General features: G+C 28.2%; 1 protein-coding gene and 2 non-coding genes across 3 annotated transcripts; 2 read left to right on the plus strand and 1 right to left on the minus strand.

Moving 5' to 3' along the window:
• Positions 1–1080: 1080 nt before the first annotated feature.
• TRNAV-AAC lies at positions 1081–1154 on the plus strand. Its single transcript has one exon. It is a non-coding gene; the product is annotated as a tRNA-Val (tRNA).
• A 3523-nt stretch (positions 1155–4677) lies between these two features.
• LOC124938781 (histone H4) lies at positions 4678–5220 on the plus strand. The gene has a single exon (XM_047479289.1). It carries the CDS (start codon positions 4756–4758, stop codon positions 5065–5067), a length of 312 nt encoding a protein of 103 aa, XP_047335245.1. The 5' UTR covers positions 4678–4755; the 3' UTR covers positions 5068–5220.
• A 1180-nt stretch (positions 5221–6400) lies between these two features.
• On the minus strand, positions 6401–6474 carry TRNAV-AAC. Its single transcript has one exon. It is a non-coding gene; the product is annotated as a tRNA-Val (tRNA).
• Between the last annotated feature and the right edge of the window lie 9880 nt (positions 6475–16354).

Below are 16354 nucleotides of genomic sequence, written 5' to 3' on the forward strand. Positions count from 1 at the left end.
CCAGACATAGCATATGCAGTGGAAATTGTTAACAAGTTCATGAGCAACCTGGGTAGACAACATTGGGAAGCAGTAAAGTGGATACTACGATACTTAAGAGGAAGTACGGGTCTCGCTTTTTGTTTTTGAAAGTCTAATATGGGTTTGGAATGATATATTGATGCTGACAATGGTGGTGATGTTGATAGTAGGAAGAGCACAACATGGTACATTTATACTTTGGGAGGTACTGCAATTAGTTGGGTATAATACAATTTAATGATTTAATTATGTATTTAAAAAATATTATAACTTTTATCTTAAAATTAAAAATTAAAAGACCAATGAAGTGTTTCAAATAATTTATATAAACAAGTTTAATATTTAAATTAAACAGTTCATATATTTGAAGGGCTTATTTATAAATTTATAAAAAAATTTGCCGGAATGAACAGAAACTACACATATATGCGTTTTTTGTTTAGAGAGAGAGGACATTCTTATTTTTTCGTTGCGTTTGCCAACCCGTTGGAGCAGAAAATGGGAATACGTCTGCGTTTGCCGTTCCCTTGGAGATGCCCTTAGGAGCACAACAAGATTTTTTTGTAAAAAGAACAAATACTATTTGTTTTTCTATTTTACAATTGGAAGAAAAATCATTCAGGTTTCTTGGTGTAGTTAGTTATCACGTCAGTCTAACACAATGAAGGTCTCCGATTTATGTCCGGACGAAGCCATTTATCTGTTTTTATTTTTTTATTTTACATCTTCTCCATTAATATAAAATGTCCAGTCTAATTGGTTAAATATAATGTTAATCTATATTATGGTTACATAATCAAACATTATTTATCTGTTTTATTTTTTTATTTTACATCTTCTACATTAATATAGAATGTCTAGTTTAATTAGTTAAATATAATGTTAATCTATATTATGGTCACATAATCAAATATTTGTGATTTTAACGTTTTATCTTCCCTTCCTATTTGGGATGGTAATGGATAATGTCTATTACTTAGTAAGGAGAGCAAAATATAGATTTTTTTAAAACAAATACCTTTTCCTTTTCTATTTTACAATTGGATAAAAAAACATTCAGGTTTCGTGGTGTAGTTGGTTATCACGTCAGTCTAACACACTGAAGGTCTCCGGTTCGAGTCCGGGCGAAGCCAGTTTTTTAAATCTTCTACCGTATCGATATAAAGTTGTCTAGTCTAATTGGTTAAATATAATGTTAATCTATATTTTGGTCAAATATTAAATTTTGTAATTTTCATTTTTTATCCTCTTTACTTATTTTGGGATAGTAATAGATACTAAAAAAATGAGTTTACATTGTGTCTATTAGTAAAGAGAGCAAAATTAATTTCTCGTTCAATGAGAGAAGTGACACTAATATAATCACTAAGTAGAGTCGTAGTTAGAATAATCATTAAATTTTTCACTTAATGAGAGGAGCGACACAAACATATCACTAAGTAGAGTTGTGATTACAATAATCATTAAGTTTCTTGCTCAATGAGAAACAAAATGAACACAAATCAACAAACTAAGTCAAGATGTGTACTCACATACAATCCAAAGGCTAGGCGAGGTGTGTAGTAATATAGTCGAACTAACTAGGTGTCGATCCACGCAATCGATAGACTGAGAACAATGTATATTCCAAATCAAATGAACACAATCAACAAACTAAGTCAAGATGTGTACTCACATACAATCCAAAGGCTAGGCGATGTGTGTAGTAATATAGTCGAACTAACTAGGTGTCGATCCACGCGATCGATAGACTGAGAACAATGTATATTCCAAATCAAATGAACACAATCAACAAACTAAGTCAAGATGTGTACTCACGTATAATCCAAAGGTTCTCTTCCCAATCAAGCAAAATATAAAAGGGAATGAGCCCTCTCGTTCAGTTAAATAGTTCCACCCCAGAACTTAGGAAGTCTTATAATTTATTATTTTGGTTGTAGCGCGAGTTTCTATTTGGTGAATCCTTCTTGGTCGTCTTATTGGTATTGTGGTAAACGACTTCTTTCCTGGTGTATTGTGTTTAAGGGTGTTCAACCGGCCGGTTAATCGGTTCCGGTTAAGACCGGTTTTGCCTTTTATTTTACAAACCGGTTAATCGGCCGTTAATGTTATCGGTTTTACCGGTTCTAGTTCTACCGATTTTGGTCGGTTTCAGTCAGTTAACCGGGTTTAACTAGGAGCCGGTAATTTAATTTTTTAAATTAAGTAATAAATTTATGAAATAATTTTATTTTCCAAATTATTGTTTGCACTTTCCTGTTATACTATTTTCCATCATTTTTTGTCTCTATTATAATATAATATAATATATTATTATAATATATTATATTATTATAATATATTTAAGAATATGTTATAATATATAATATAATATATTTTATTGATATATTTAGGAATATGTTATAATATATAATATAATATATTTTATATCTATCTTTGCTATATATTTCTTGAAAAAAATTAAATTCAAATTCATTATGTCATTTAGTCTTTGACTAACCAAATATAGTCAAATATGATTGAATCTCCTTTTCAACCGATAAAACGAGTAGTTAAATCGGTAAATTATAATAAAATAATGGTTATCTGAATAAATTATTTCAGTTTGTTTATAATTTATTTTTATAAAATTTTATATAAATTATAATGTTTTTTTAAAATAATTTTATAAAATTATAATTTAAAATTTATAAAATATTTTTTATATAGATTATTAAATATTATTTAAAAAATAACTAATATAAATTATAAAATATATAATATATAATTAAATTATTACCGGTTAAACCGTTAGAAAAATAAGTAAACCGAAAACCGAACTGTTTAACCGGTAAAAAACCGGTTGACCGGAACCGCTAGAACCGGTTAACCAATAAACCGTTAAAATGGAACCGGTTAACTATCAGTTCAGTTGGGTTACCGGTTTTCCTTTTCTTTTTAACAGCCCTAATTGTCTTCTTTAGATTGTATTTTATCTCGTTCTCGCATTCGTTCATTTTTTCGTAGAGGGAGTTAAGTTTACTTTCTTCCCTACTCTATTTTATAAGTCACATTAGAGGTCTAAGCTTCTTTGCCTATTTTACATCAAGTAGATTTGAATCTCCGGTAATCATTCCGAAAGCTCTGAATCCTTATAGGGAAGTAGTGTCTCATTGTAACAGACCCATAGGGCATAATGAATGAATTATGAGTTGATGAATACTGAAAGCTAGTGAGAGAGAGATTAGTCATCTAACTTTCACGTATGTCAAAGGATGTGCGAGCAGGTTCAGAGTTCCCAGTCTACTCGACATGCCGATGACTTCTTACATTACAATACGAAATTTATTGATCTGACTCTTGAGTTGAACCGTTGAAGAGTAAGTATAGCGATGTTCAGGCTATTACCCTCCTTTCAGAGGAAATGTATAGTGTCGGCTCTGAGAATTTGGCTGCCCCAATCCAATGTAGAAAACGTGAAAAAATAATCGTTTTTCCTAATTTTTGTTAAAAAAATTGGTTTTTTTAGATTTGAATCCATAACTAAATTTTTCATTCTAAACCACTGTGATACACACTTTTAAGTTACAAAAATTAATAAATATGACTAAAACATCTATTTTTTATTAAATAAACTGCCAGTCCGTGGGCTTGTCGGGTTTATTTCATGATCGATCTTGATATATATATATATATATATATATATAATAAATTTATATATATATATAATAAATTTATCATATTATTTTAGATTTGTTTATAAAAAATGTAGAAGTGGAGATATATATATTTATTTATGTTTTATTATTATAATAAAAAATTATATTAATATAAAAAATTAAAACATTGAATGAATAAAATGATTGAAAAGAGATGTAATATATGATAGAGAATGAATATACAAATGATTAAAAATAAATAGAATAAATGAGAATAATGAATAACATAATTAAAATAAATTAAATAAATGAGAGCAAATGAATAAATGATTATAATAGATTAAATATATGGAAAAAAAATAAAATAATTAGAGAGAATAAATAAAAAATATTTAAAAATGAAAAGAGAAAAATGAGATTATAACTTTAAACATTAAAAAAAGAGGTATAGAAAAAATTGAGTTTAAACACAAATATATTTGATTATAAATTTTACATAAATTTACGTAAATTACTTTAACTTATTATTATGAAATGCTATATGCCGAATCAAATGTGGCCTAAATGTTTTATTAAAGATTATATATGATATAAATGGTATTTCACATATAATTTTTTTTGAAACCAGTGGTGATAATAATACACTCCCTAATCGGATCCATTGAATTGTCTAGTTTGAATAGTGTCTTTATAATATATATTATTTTTTTCTTTTATATGTTTTTTTATAATTTTTATTTTTGAAAAATAGAAAGAGTATTTCCCTTTAAAGGAAACTCAGCATTTAGAGCGAGAGCAATTCTTATTAATAACGATGGGTCCATGAGGCAATCCGCGCCATCACTTAAAACAAATATTAATTCGTGGATCAAAATAAATCGACGGTTCAAAATAAATATCAGTTATGACGCGGATAAGCATTTATACCGTGGATTCCTGTCATAATCTGACGGTCCTGGCCCCTTGCAGACTTATTAAAGTAACCTATATATATATATAAATTAGAATCTACGTATGTAGGTCATCATCGTTAAAACACAAATCTGTATTTTGTGATCTGGTTCTGGTTCTAGTCACAAATCTTCTCTCTTCAAAAATGTCGGGTCGAGGTAAGGGCGGCAAAGGCTTAGGAAAGGGAGGCGCCAAGCGTCATCGGAAAGTTCTCCGCGACAACATCCAGGGAATCACGAAGCCGGCAATCCGACGTTTGGCTCGCAGGGGAGGAGTGAAGAGAATCAGCGGCCTCATCTATGAGGAGACTCGCGGCGTTCTTAAAATCTTTCTCGAGAACGTAATCCGTGATGCCGTCACCTACACCGAGCACGCCAGGAGGAAGACGGTAACTGCTATGGATGTTGTTTACGCGCTCAAGAGGCAGGGAAGGACACTGTATGGATTTGGAGGTTAATTTGTTTGTTAGATTATCTCTGCCATTGGTTTAGGGTTTCAATTTATGATATTTTGTATATTCTTGTTGTTGTTGTTGTTCTAGGCTGATCTTTTGTTAAAGTTTGGTTTAATGATGGTTCTGCAATGAAATTGTTTTGCTTTTGGATTCAAACATATCGTAGTCTTCTAAACATAATATCCAATTAGGAGCCCATTTTTCAGTATTCAATACCATTCCAAAATAATAGAGAATTAAAATCACACAAGATAGAAAAATTAATATTCTATTTAACAAAATAGACAACAATTTTCACTAGAAACTACGAAACCTGAATGGTTTTGTTTATAATTGTCAAATATATAAAGAAATTAGTATTTGCTTTTGTAGTTTGTTCTCCTTAATAGACACGAATCAAGAATAAAATAATGGTTTCACCCGAATTCGAACCAACCATCGACCTTCTGTTTGTGTTAGTCAACTATATCACGAATTCGAATCATCGACCTTCTGTTTGTGTTAGACTGGCGTGATAATCAACTGTATCACGAATTCGAACCATCGTCCTATTTGTAGGCGTGATAATCAACTATATCACAAAACCTGAATTAATTTTCCTTACAATTGTCAATTGTCAAATAAAAAAAAAGTGTGGTATTTGTTCTTAAAATTTCATATTTAGCTCTCCCTACTAATAGACACAGGCAAACTCATTTTTTTAGAATCCAATACAATCCCAAAATACGTAGGAAAGATAGAAAGTTGTAGATTAACATTATATTTAATAAATTAGACTAAACAACTTTCTATCGATATTATAAAAGATTTAAAAAAAAATGGCTTTACATGGACTATAACTGGAGAACTTCGGTGGGTTAGAATAACATGATAACCAACAATTCTACAAAATCTGAATGATTTTGCTTATGTCAAATAGATAAAGAAATAGTGTTTGTTTTAACAAAAAAAAAAATCATATTTTTCTGTCCTTACTAATAGACACGAGAGAGAGACGAGTCCATTTTTTAGTATCCATTACCCTCCCTAAATACGAATTGAAGATAAGAAATTAAAATCACAAAGGTTTTGATATGTGATCATAATATAGATTAACAATATATATATTTAACCAATTAGACTACGCAACTTTTTATCGATACGGTATAAAATTCAAAAAATGAAGAAGAAAAAAATGACTTGGTCTAGACTTGAACCGAAAACATTCGGTTTGTTAGACTAATGTGATAACCAACTATACCACAAAATTTGAATATTTTTTTACAATCGTTAAATACATAAGCAAATTGAAAAAAAAATCTCTCCTTGCTATACACGAAAAAAAGAAAAAGAATAATGGCTTCGCCCGGACTCGAACCGAAGACCTTCAGTGTGTTAGACTGACGTGATAACCAACTACACCACGAAACCTGAATAATATTATTTTCAATCGTAAAACAGAAAAATATATTGTATTTGTTTTAGAAAAAAATCTACATTTTGCTCTCCTTACTATATACTATCCATTACCTCCCAAAATAGGAAGGGAAGATGAAATGTTAAAATCACAAATGTTTTTCTTCGTCTTGACTCAAATCGGAGACCTTCTTTGTATTAGAATGACATGATAGCCAACTAAACCTGAATGATTTTTCTTCTAATCGTAAAATAGAAAAAGAAATGGTATTTTTTTTTTTAAAAAATCTATATTTTACTCTCCATATCCAATTATCATCATCATTCCAAAATAATAAGGAAAGATAAAATGTTAAAATCACAAATGTTTGATTATGTGACCATAATGTAGGTTAGCATTATATTACAACTTTATGTCGATAATGTAAAATAATCTATGAGACCTTCAGTGTGTTGGACCGCGAGATAACCAAATACACTATGTGTAAAACCTGAATGATATCTTTTTCAATGGTAAAATAGAAAAATAATTGTATGTTTTTTTATAAAAAATCAACATTTTTCTTTCCTTACTAATAGATTCTATCCATTACCATCCTAAAATAGGAAGGGAAAATAAATGTTAAAATAAAGAATGTTTGGCTTCGCCTAAATTCAAACCAGAGACCTATAGTGTTAGACAGATATGATAAACAACTACACCACAAACCTGAATTATTTTTCTTCCAATCGTAAAATAGAAAAAGAAATAGTATTGGTTTTACGAAAAAAATTCTATATTTTGCTCTCCTTACTAATAGACACTACATTATACATCATCATTCTAAAATAAGAAGGAAAGATAAAATGTTAAAATCACAAATGTTAGACTATGTAACCATAATATAGGTTAACATTATATTACAACTTAATATCAATAATGTAAAAAATGCAAAAAATAAAGAAGAGATAAATGGCTTTGCCCGAACTCAAACTAGAGACCTTCATTGTGCTAGACTGACGTGATTAACAACTACACCACGAAACTTAAATGATTTTGTTTACAATTGTCAAATAGATAAAAGAAATGGTATATATGTTTAAAAAACAAAATCCACATTTTTTCCTTATTAATAGACAAAAATTTACTCCTATTTTGATAGAGGAAAAGTGAATTTTACACTAGAGAAATGACCAAAAAAATGCAGGGGTAATTGTTGGTGTCCGGTGAATCGAACCCTTGACCCCGATCCCCAACCTCGGTCAAAGCGGAAACCCGAACATCCTTAGAACATGCTCCATTTCCCAAGTCGACCATTGAACTTCCCTTACCACTATCAATCTACATATCAAATTAAGCGTCGGCCCAAACCACCCTAGTTGTTGGATCCTTATCCGAACCAAGCAATAGGTCTAATCCCAAGTTTAACTTAAGACATTTTTGCTTTCTAACCATCACTTTTAATCTATTTTCTATATTTTGATACACAAATAATTTTATTGAATTACAAAAGAATAGAAAATGTTTTTAAAAAATTCTTGATATTTTGTAAATTATCTCATTTTTAGGACTAGTTTGGAATATTTTCTCAATTTTATTATACTTTATGAGCTAATAACTCGAGTTCTAAAAATCAAAAAAATATGAGAAAATTTTCTACATGATCCTTATAATATTCTAGACCATTTGATGTACTGACTTTAATTTTTTTGAATAGTTTTAAGTTTAGTCCATTTTTCTACCCACTCTAAATACATGAATACTTATTTGTCATTCATGCTTATTTTACCAATGAAATACTAGAATAGGTTATGACAATAGAAGTATATAATAGGTTTAAATTATCAATTTAGTGTAAAATTATCACTGTCTCTCATATAAATTCACCATCTTAATAGTAGAGACCAGAGACCGTCTTTTAGATGGACACGTGGGACATGGCGTTTCCCACATGTAACCGAGCACCGAATTTTTAGAATCTCTATTCTTTTCTAGTTTCTTGTAGAGAAAATTAGGTGACGACTCTCAAATTGAAATAGGAAAACAAATTCGAAGGGCCGGTTAAAATAAACAGATCATCTCATGTAGAGCGATTTTGGGGTGTACAAAAATAAATAAGACGATGTTCGCCGGAAAATGTCGCGCACAGCGGCCGGACCACCGAGCCAACCAGGGACGGACCCGGAAAATTATGTTGGGGTGGGCTTGAAAATGAATTTAGAATAGACTAAAAAGAATACCTGAAAAATAATGGTTAAGCGTAAATTTGACTAATTTACTATGAATTAAAGAATCAAAGTGAAGTGAGAATAGACAATATTCATCAATCTCATCAGTTCATTATCTTTCATTGTAAGAGAAAATGAATAGAAAGAATAAGAGAAAGATGAAGATAACTTGTTGATAAAATAGGTTGATATGGAAATAAAAATCCTATTTAAGAAAATTAGAATTTGATACAATTTATAATCTCTATTTATATGTTTTGATTACTATTAATCAGGTTTTTTTAGGGTCGTTTGATTGTTTATGTAAGGACATTCATCGAAACCTATCCAACAAACCTTAAAAAATAATTATTTAAATACGTCACAACCACTTTCTTTCATCCCATAATCAAATAAACCTTATATATATCTCTAATGCCTAACCTTATATATATATTTTATAAAAGTAAAGTACACAACATGGAAGACTAGTCGTAAATATATTTTTAACTTACTTCTCTCCCATCATCGTAATCACCATCAATATATCAATATATATATATATATATATCAATATATATATATATATATATATCAATATATATATATATATATATATATATATATATATATATATATATATATATATATAAATACACATCATATATATTTAAAAAAATATACACGACAAAGGCAAAGGTAGGGGTGGGCTTAAACCCACCTCAGCTCTTGAATGTATGCGTCCCTGGAGCCACCAATATGACCCTAATAGGATCACAACATGACCGTAACATCACCTAAGTAGGAGAGCCCACGGGCAAAGGAGGACAAATCTAGGTCCAAGTGTGTGTAAGGGTCATCCTAAGTAGGGGTGTTCATCGGTTAGGGTTTCGGGTTATTTGAGTTTTCGGTTCGAGTTCTTTGAAAAAAAAATTTTTAAGAAAATTGAAAAACCCAAAACCCGTACCGATGAACACTCCTACTTATGACGGCCTTTACATGAAGATGTGTTGATGACAATGATGATATTACTAGTGAAATAGTGAAGAATTTAGATATTCTTAAAGTTAGAGATGAGGTGGGGCAACTGGAATGACCACAAAAGCTAAGAAGGTGGACAACTAAAAAAAGGGGAAAAGGAATGAGAGATTATGGATTTATTAAATTATTGAGTTGGATATTAGGAATCTAGTAGTACACCCATAATAATTTAATATATAATATATAATAAAAATAAATAATAAAAATTGAATTCGGTTTCGGTTTGGTTTCGAGTTGAAACATAAACTCGAAAACAACCGAAAACCGTATTTGAATTCAAATCGGTTTAGAATTCGATTCGAAAACTGAAAATATAATTCGAAATCAGTGAATATAAATTTGGTTAGATATTCGGTTCAGACCAAATATTGAACACCTCTGATCCTATGTCAAAAAGACATAATTGAGTTCGTACAATGGTGGCCACCGTGATTATCATCCAAGCTATCCATCTACAAGTTGCGTGAACCTTTGGATCACCCCATAAGGATCATAACGTTAGCTAATTAGAAGTCTAGATCTCAAGCAGACTGATTGCCCGAGGAAACATTTAATGTGTCAATCTTGGAGGAACGTGGTCCGCTAGATTGAAGCTATGCGTATCACTAATCGACAACAAATCAGTAGAAACTTAGGAAGCACGTAGATCAACAAAAATCCATCTAAGTCATCCGCCTTGGAGAATTGTGATCCCTTGAATCACTTTTCACCTAGATCACCAACATGGCATCTATTTTCCCCTTCATCAACGTCTTATTTGCAAATAAAAATAGAAGATGGTCGAGGGCTTCAGAATCAGGGCTATTCGATCTATTTGAAAAACTTGTGGCTCCGGCGCCTTCTCTCTATCAAATCACCCAAGGTCTGAGGCAATGTGACCGCAAAAAGCTCGAGATTCTAGTGTTGCTAGCTAGTTGAGTAAACGAGAGCTACAACTACTATTATTTTTCTATCGAAGTTGTGGCTTTCGAGAATACCGGAGCCTAATTCGCCGCGAGGTTGAAGAATGATGATGTCCAAGTACTTTAAGAAGCAAAATTTAATTAAGAAAATAACTACTATTTATACCTGGTATGGAAAAACAAAATTTAATTAAGAAAAATAGAATAAGTGAAAGGAAGCAAAATTTAATTAAGAAAATAACTACTATTGTATGGGAAAACAAAATTTAATTAAAAAAATAGAATAAGTGAGAGGAGAGATGATTGGATTATACATGTTGATGATAAGGATTAATGTGGTGATAATTGACTTTAGGTATTATTATATATATAATTATAATTATATATATATATATATATATAATTATATATATTAATATTAATTCAATTTTCTCATTAATTGAATTGAGTATTAATATTAATTATAAAAACCTACAATAAAATCACCATATCAACGTATACTATAACTATATCCAATTAAACGAATTAAACCAAAATTTTCATCTTCTTTACCCGAATATTCTTTTTTTCTATAAATAATCTTAGATCAACAAAGTTCAACTGCAATAATCACGTGAACAAGGCATTGATATTTTCTCCTTCCTCTCTCATACTCTTCCTTCTTAATTAATTTTGTTTTCCTTTACTATATATATAGTATATTTCCTTACCATATAAATATTATTTTCATTATTTTTTCTTAGTGATCATGTCTTTTAGCTATGTATAAGGAGCTAACATTTCTTAACTCTTCTCAAAGAAATTTCTTAAATTTAATGTGTCAGTAGGATGGATTTCTCCGTTGTTTCGATATAATCATCAATCTTGGATTGTGAGGTTTGAGGCCTATGAAGCTTGTAGAGGCCTTTCTTGTGAATTCTAAGGAGTTCTTCATATATTTAGTTAATATGTGTAGAATTGGATATGAGGAATTGCAAAGTTGATGAGGTATTTGAAGAAATTTTTCCTTATGCTCGTCAAAGGAACTGTTCGTCTGGTCCTGTTGAAGATGAAATTTTGTACCTAATTGGTGAGGAACACTGGATGGATAGGGTTTGAAACAAAATTCGCAGATCAAAAAATTGGATATGAAGATATTTTCCATGAGAACAAGACTATAGCATTTTGGTGGCTACCTCTAAAGTTTTTATTTTGCATAACTTTTTATGTGGAGCGTTATAATTTAATGTCTATTTTAAGTGTATATTCTTGTAACCATTGTTAAAAGTATTTTAACATTTTAGATATGTTTTTTTTATAATTTAATAATATATTTTACTTTTCTCTTTTATGCGATTAATATTTGTTAAATCTTTATTTTTATTTTTGGAATGTGTACATTTTTTTTCCTTTGGTTTATAATGATCATATATGTTAATACAAATTTTTTGTAACCATTATAAAAGTATTTTAACATTTTATATCTGTTTTTCATAATTTAATAATATGTTTTTCTTTTCTCTTATATGGGGTTAATATTTGTTAAATCATTATTTTTTTGGGAAGGTATATTTATACAAATTTTTTGTAACCATTGTTAAAATCATTTTAATATTTTATATTTGATTTCTATAATTTAATAATATATTTTTCTTTTTTCTTTTTTATGGGGTTAATATTTGTTAAATCTTTATTTTTTTGGAATGTGTACATTTTTTTTCCTAGGTTTATAATGACCATATATGTTTATACAAATTTTTTATAACCATTGTTAAAAGTATTTTAACATTTTATATATACTTTTCCATAATTTAATAATATTTTTTCTTTTCTCTTTTATGGGATTAATATTATTAAATTTTTTTTTTTTCGGAATGTATACATTTTTTTCCTTTGGTTTATAATTACCATTTATGTTTATACACAAAAAAAAAAAAAAAAATTATTGGTACAACATTTGAAGATATTTATAAAATAAGTGAACTTCTCAAATTACTTTCACTCATGACGATATATTTCATGTCTTCATTATAAAGGGATAATAACAGTTTTAAAAAAACAGTATTTTAATAAATTTGAGCAATCAAAATTTTAATATTGTATAACCTTTCATTATTTAGTTTATTTGCTAAACAAGAATCACATATTTAATATATATAATAATAATAAATATAACATGTAATTCATATACAATTATTTTATTCAAAAAAAAGTATTTATATTATTGATTAAGGTGTTCATTCATAATTTCAAATAACTAAGGATGATATTTTATCACCGTTTCAGAAAAAAAAATTACTACACCATTATTAAATAACAAATAAAAAAGGAAATATTTTTAATAAATATTACTAGACCATTATTAAATATGGAATAATCAAATTAAATTTGAGCAATTTAATTTTAATATTTTATTACACAATTCTTACATTAGAGATTAATTAATTGTCTTCAATACTATCAAGAAAGGGAGCACAACATTAATTTTTCACCATGTTTGATTTATTGGGAAAATGGTTAAATTTATTAAGTCAATCACAACTAATCTTTTCTTCTTGAATCTTATACTTTTTTATACATCAGAAATAATGTCAACATCAACTGATGTCTCTAGGTAAATTAGGTCTGTTTTTGGTTATTGAACAATTTGGTTTTAAATTAGTTTATATACATTCATTTACTTCAATTTCTTAACTTTTGTTAATATATATTATTGATTTTCTATCCTTGATTTTTTTATATTTCTTAAGTGTTCATTTTGATAGTTCATTGGACCTCTCTAAGAGTTACAATGTGATTTAATGGAAACGATGTCATGCTATAAACAAATGTGGTCATAATCATTCTGAACGGTTACCAATAGATTTGGTCTCCAAAATTCTGTATAAAACTTTGTCTCAAACACCCGAGGATTATCATATCATATTGATGTATGTATTCACTACACTATCGTGAATTAAAAATAATACTTGAAACATAAAAAAAAATATAATGTTCAATAATTGCACATATTTCAAACAAATTATTATTTTTGCAGTTGTAAGGTTTTTAAGGCAATTTGCAGTCATAAGTCGTTCATACAGAATCTCGACTTGTGGAATTTTCATCGCCGAGTTCCAAATTTGAAGGGCATGCAACGTAATGCACTCCTTGCGTTTGGTATGGGTGGTTGTTAAAAATTTAAACAAATTTAGAGATACTCGCTTAAATGACAATTTACTAGGACATAAGATTTAGTTTCTCTTTTTTATTTTACGTTCTCTAATTTTGTTTTATGGAAGTTATTTTTTTTATTAATATATAATTCAATATGTCTTGTTTTTTCTATAATATGTCTTTTAATTTTTATATATGATCTTTTAGAATTATAAAATAATTTATATTGAATAATTTGTTTTAACATAATTTTTTTTTTCAATATTTTAAAATAAATCAAACCAATAATAGAATTAGTTGTCTTTAATATCTTTAATAATTAATTTTATATAATTTTTTTTTCTCACATAATTTTTCCCACTATTTATATTATATATATATATATATGAATATATAATTTATATGACTATTAATTAAAAAAAATACCACTAAATTTACATTAAAAAAATCATTATCTAACATTAAAAAAATATATAAAAAAATATTACAAATTCATGTTTATATGTATATAAAAATATTTGGTTCATAAAAGTTTATTTCATAATATATATAGATATATATATAATATGAGGATTGATAAGCTCAACGAAAGATTTAACGAAAGTAAGTTCACGAATCCGACGTGGTCTGCCAGTTTATCCCCACGTTCCGAAAGCGCTCATTTTGGGTCCGAAAACACTCATTTCGGGTCCGAAAACACTCATTTCGGGTCCCGAAACCACTCATTTCGGGACGTGAAATGACTGTTTCGGGACATTATGAAGCCGTTTCAAAACCTGAAATAAGCGTTTCGAGACATTTCGAAAAAATTCTCTCTCCTACCTACATGTCATGCCACGTTGATTCGTGGACTTATTTTCGTTAAGTCTTTCGTTGAGTTTATCATTTTTCATATAATATTACATATTTATATATATATATATATATTTATTTATAAATATTTCATACAATTTACTTATATTATGAAACAATTACTAATAATTAATTTCTTTTTTCTAGTTTTTCTCTAATTATATATATATATATATTATATATTATATATATATATATATATTATATATATATATATATATTATATTTTCTCTTCTTATAAATATATTCTCTTTTACTAAATTAAATAGATTATAAAAAGTTGGTGTACATTGTAGGGTATCTCTAATCTAATTGGTTAAATATAGTGTTAACTTATATTATGGTCACATAGTTAAACATTTGTGATTTTAAAATTTTATCTTCCCTTTCAATTTTGGGATGGTAATGTATCTATTAGTAAGTAGAGTAAAATGTAGATTTTTTTTTGTAAAACAAATATTATTTTCTTTTCCTTTTACGATTGAAAAAAAAAATCATTCAGATTTATGGTGTAGTTGGTTATCATGTCAGTCTAACACACGGAATGTCTCTAGTTTGAGTCAAGGCGAAGCCAAACATTTGTGACTTTAACATTTTATCTTCCCTTCCTATTTTGGGATGGTAATGGAAAGTATCTATTAGTAAGGAGAGCAAAATGTATATTTTTTTTAAACAAATACGATTTCCTTTTCTATTTTATAATTGAAAAACATATCATTCAGGTTTCGTGGTGTAGTTGGTTATCACGTTAGTCTAACACACTGAATGTCTCCGGTTTAAGTTCGGGCGAAGCCATTTACCTCTTCTTTATTTTTTTACATCTTGTACATTATCAATATAAAGTTGTAATATAATGTTAACCTACATTATGGTCACATAGTCAAACACTTGTGATTTTAACATTTGATATTTCCTTCTTATTTGGAATGATGATGGATAATTGGATAGTGTCTATAAGTATGGAGAGAAAAATATAGATTTTTTTTTTTTTGTAAAACAAATACCATTTATTTATCTCTTCTTTATTTTTTACATTTTCTACATTATCAATATAAAGTTGTAATATAATGTTAACCTATATTATGGTCACATAGTCAAGCACTTGTGATTTTAACATTTGATATTTCCTTCTTATTTGGAAAGATAATTGGATAGTGTCTATAAGTATGGAGAGAAAAATATAAATATTTTTGTAAAATAAATACAATTTATTTTTCTATTTTACGATTACAAGAAAAATATTCAGGTTTCGTGGTGTAGTTGGTTATCATGTCAGTCTAACAAACGGAAGGTCTCTGTTTTGAGTCAAAGCGAAGACAAACATTTGTGATTTTAACATTTCATCTTCCCTTCCTATTTTGGGATGGTAATGAATAGTATCTAATAGTAAGGAAAGCAAAATGTAGATTTTTTCTAAAAGAAATACAATTTCTTCGTTTATTTCACGATTGAAAAAATATTATTCAGGTTTTGTGGTGTAGTTGGTTATCACGTCAGTCTAACACAATGAAGGTCTCCGGTTTAAGTCTGGGCGAAGCCAATTACCTATTTTTTATTTTTTACATTTTCTACATTATCAATATAAAGTTGTAATATAATGTTAACTTACATTATGGTCACATAGTCAAACATTTGTGATTTTAACATTTTATCTTTCCTTCTTATTTTGGAATGATGATGAATAATTGGATAGTGTCTATTAGTATGGAGAGCAAAATATAAATTTTTTTTTTAAACAAATACCATTTCTTTTTCTATTTTACGATTAGAAGAAAAAT

The sequence above is a fragment of the Impatiens glandulifera genome, chromosome 5 (assembly GCF_907164915.1).
Source record: "Impatiens glandulifera chromosome 5, dImpGla2.1, whole genome shotgun sequence".
Taxonomy (NCBI): domain Eukaryota; kingdom Viridiplantae; phylum Streptophyta; class Magnoliopsida; order Ericales; family Balsaminaceae; genus Impatiens; species Impatiens glandulifera.

Coding starts and splice junctions, on each gene's coding strand:
- LOC124938781 (XM_047479289.1), top strand. CDS start 4,756: ATGTCGGGTCGAGGTAAGGGCGGCAAAGGCTTAGGAAAGGGAGGCGCC.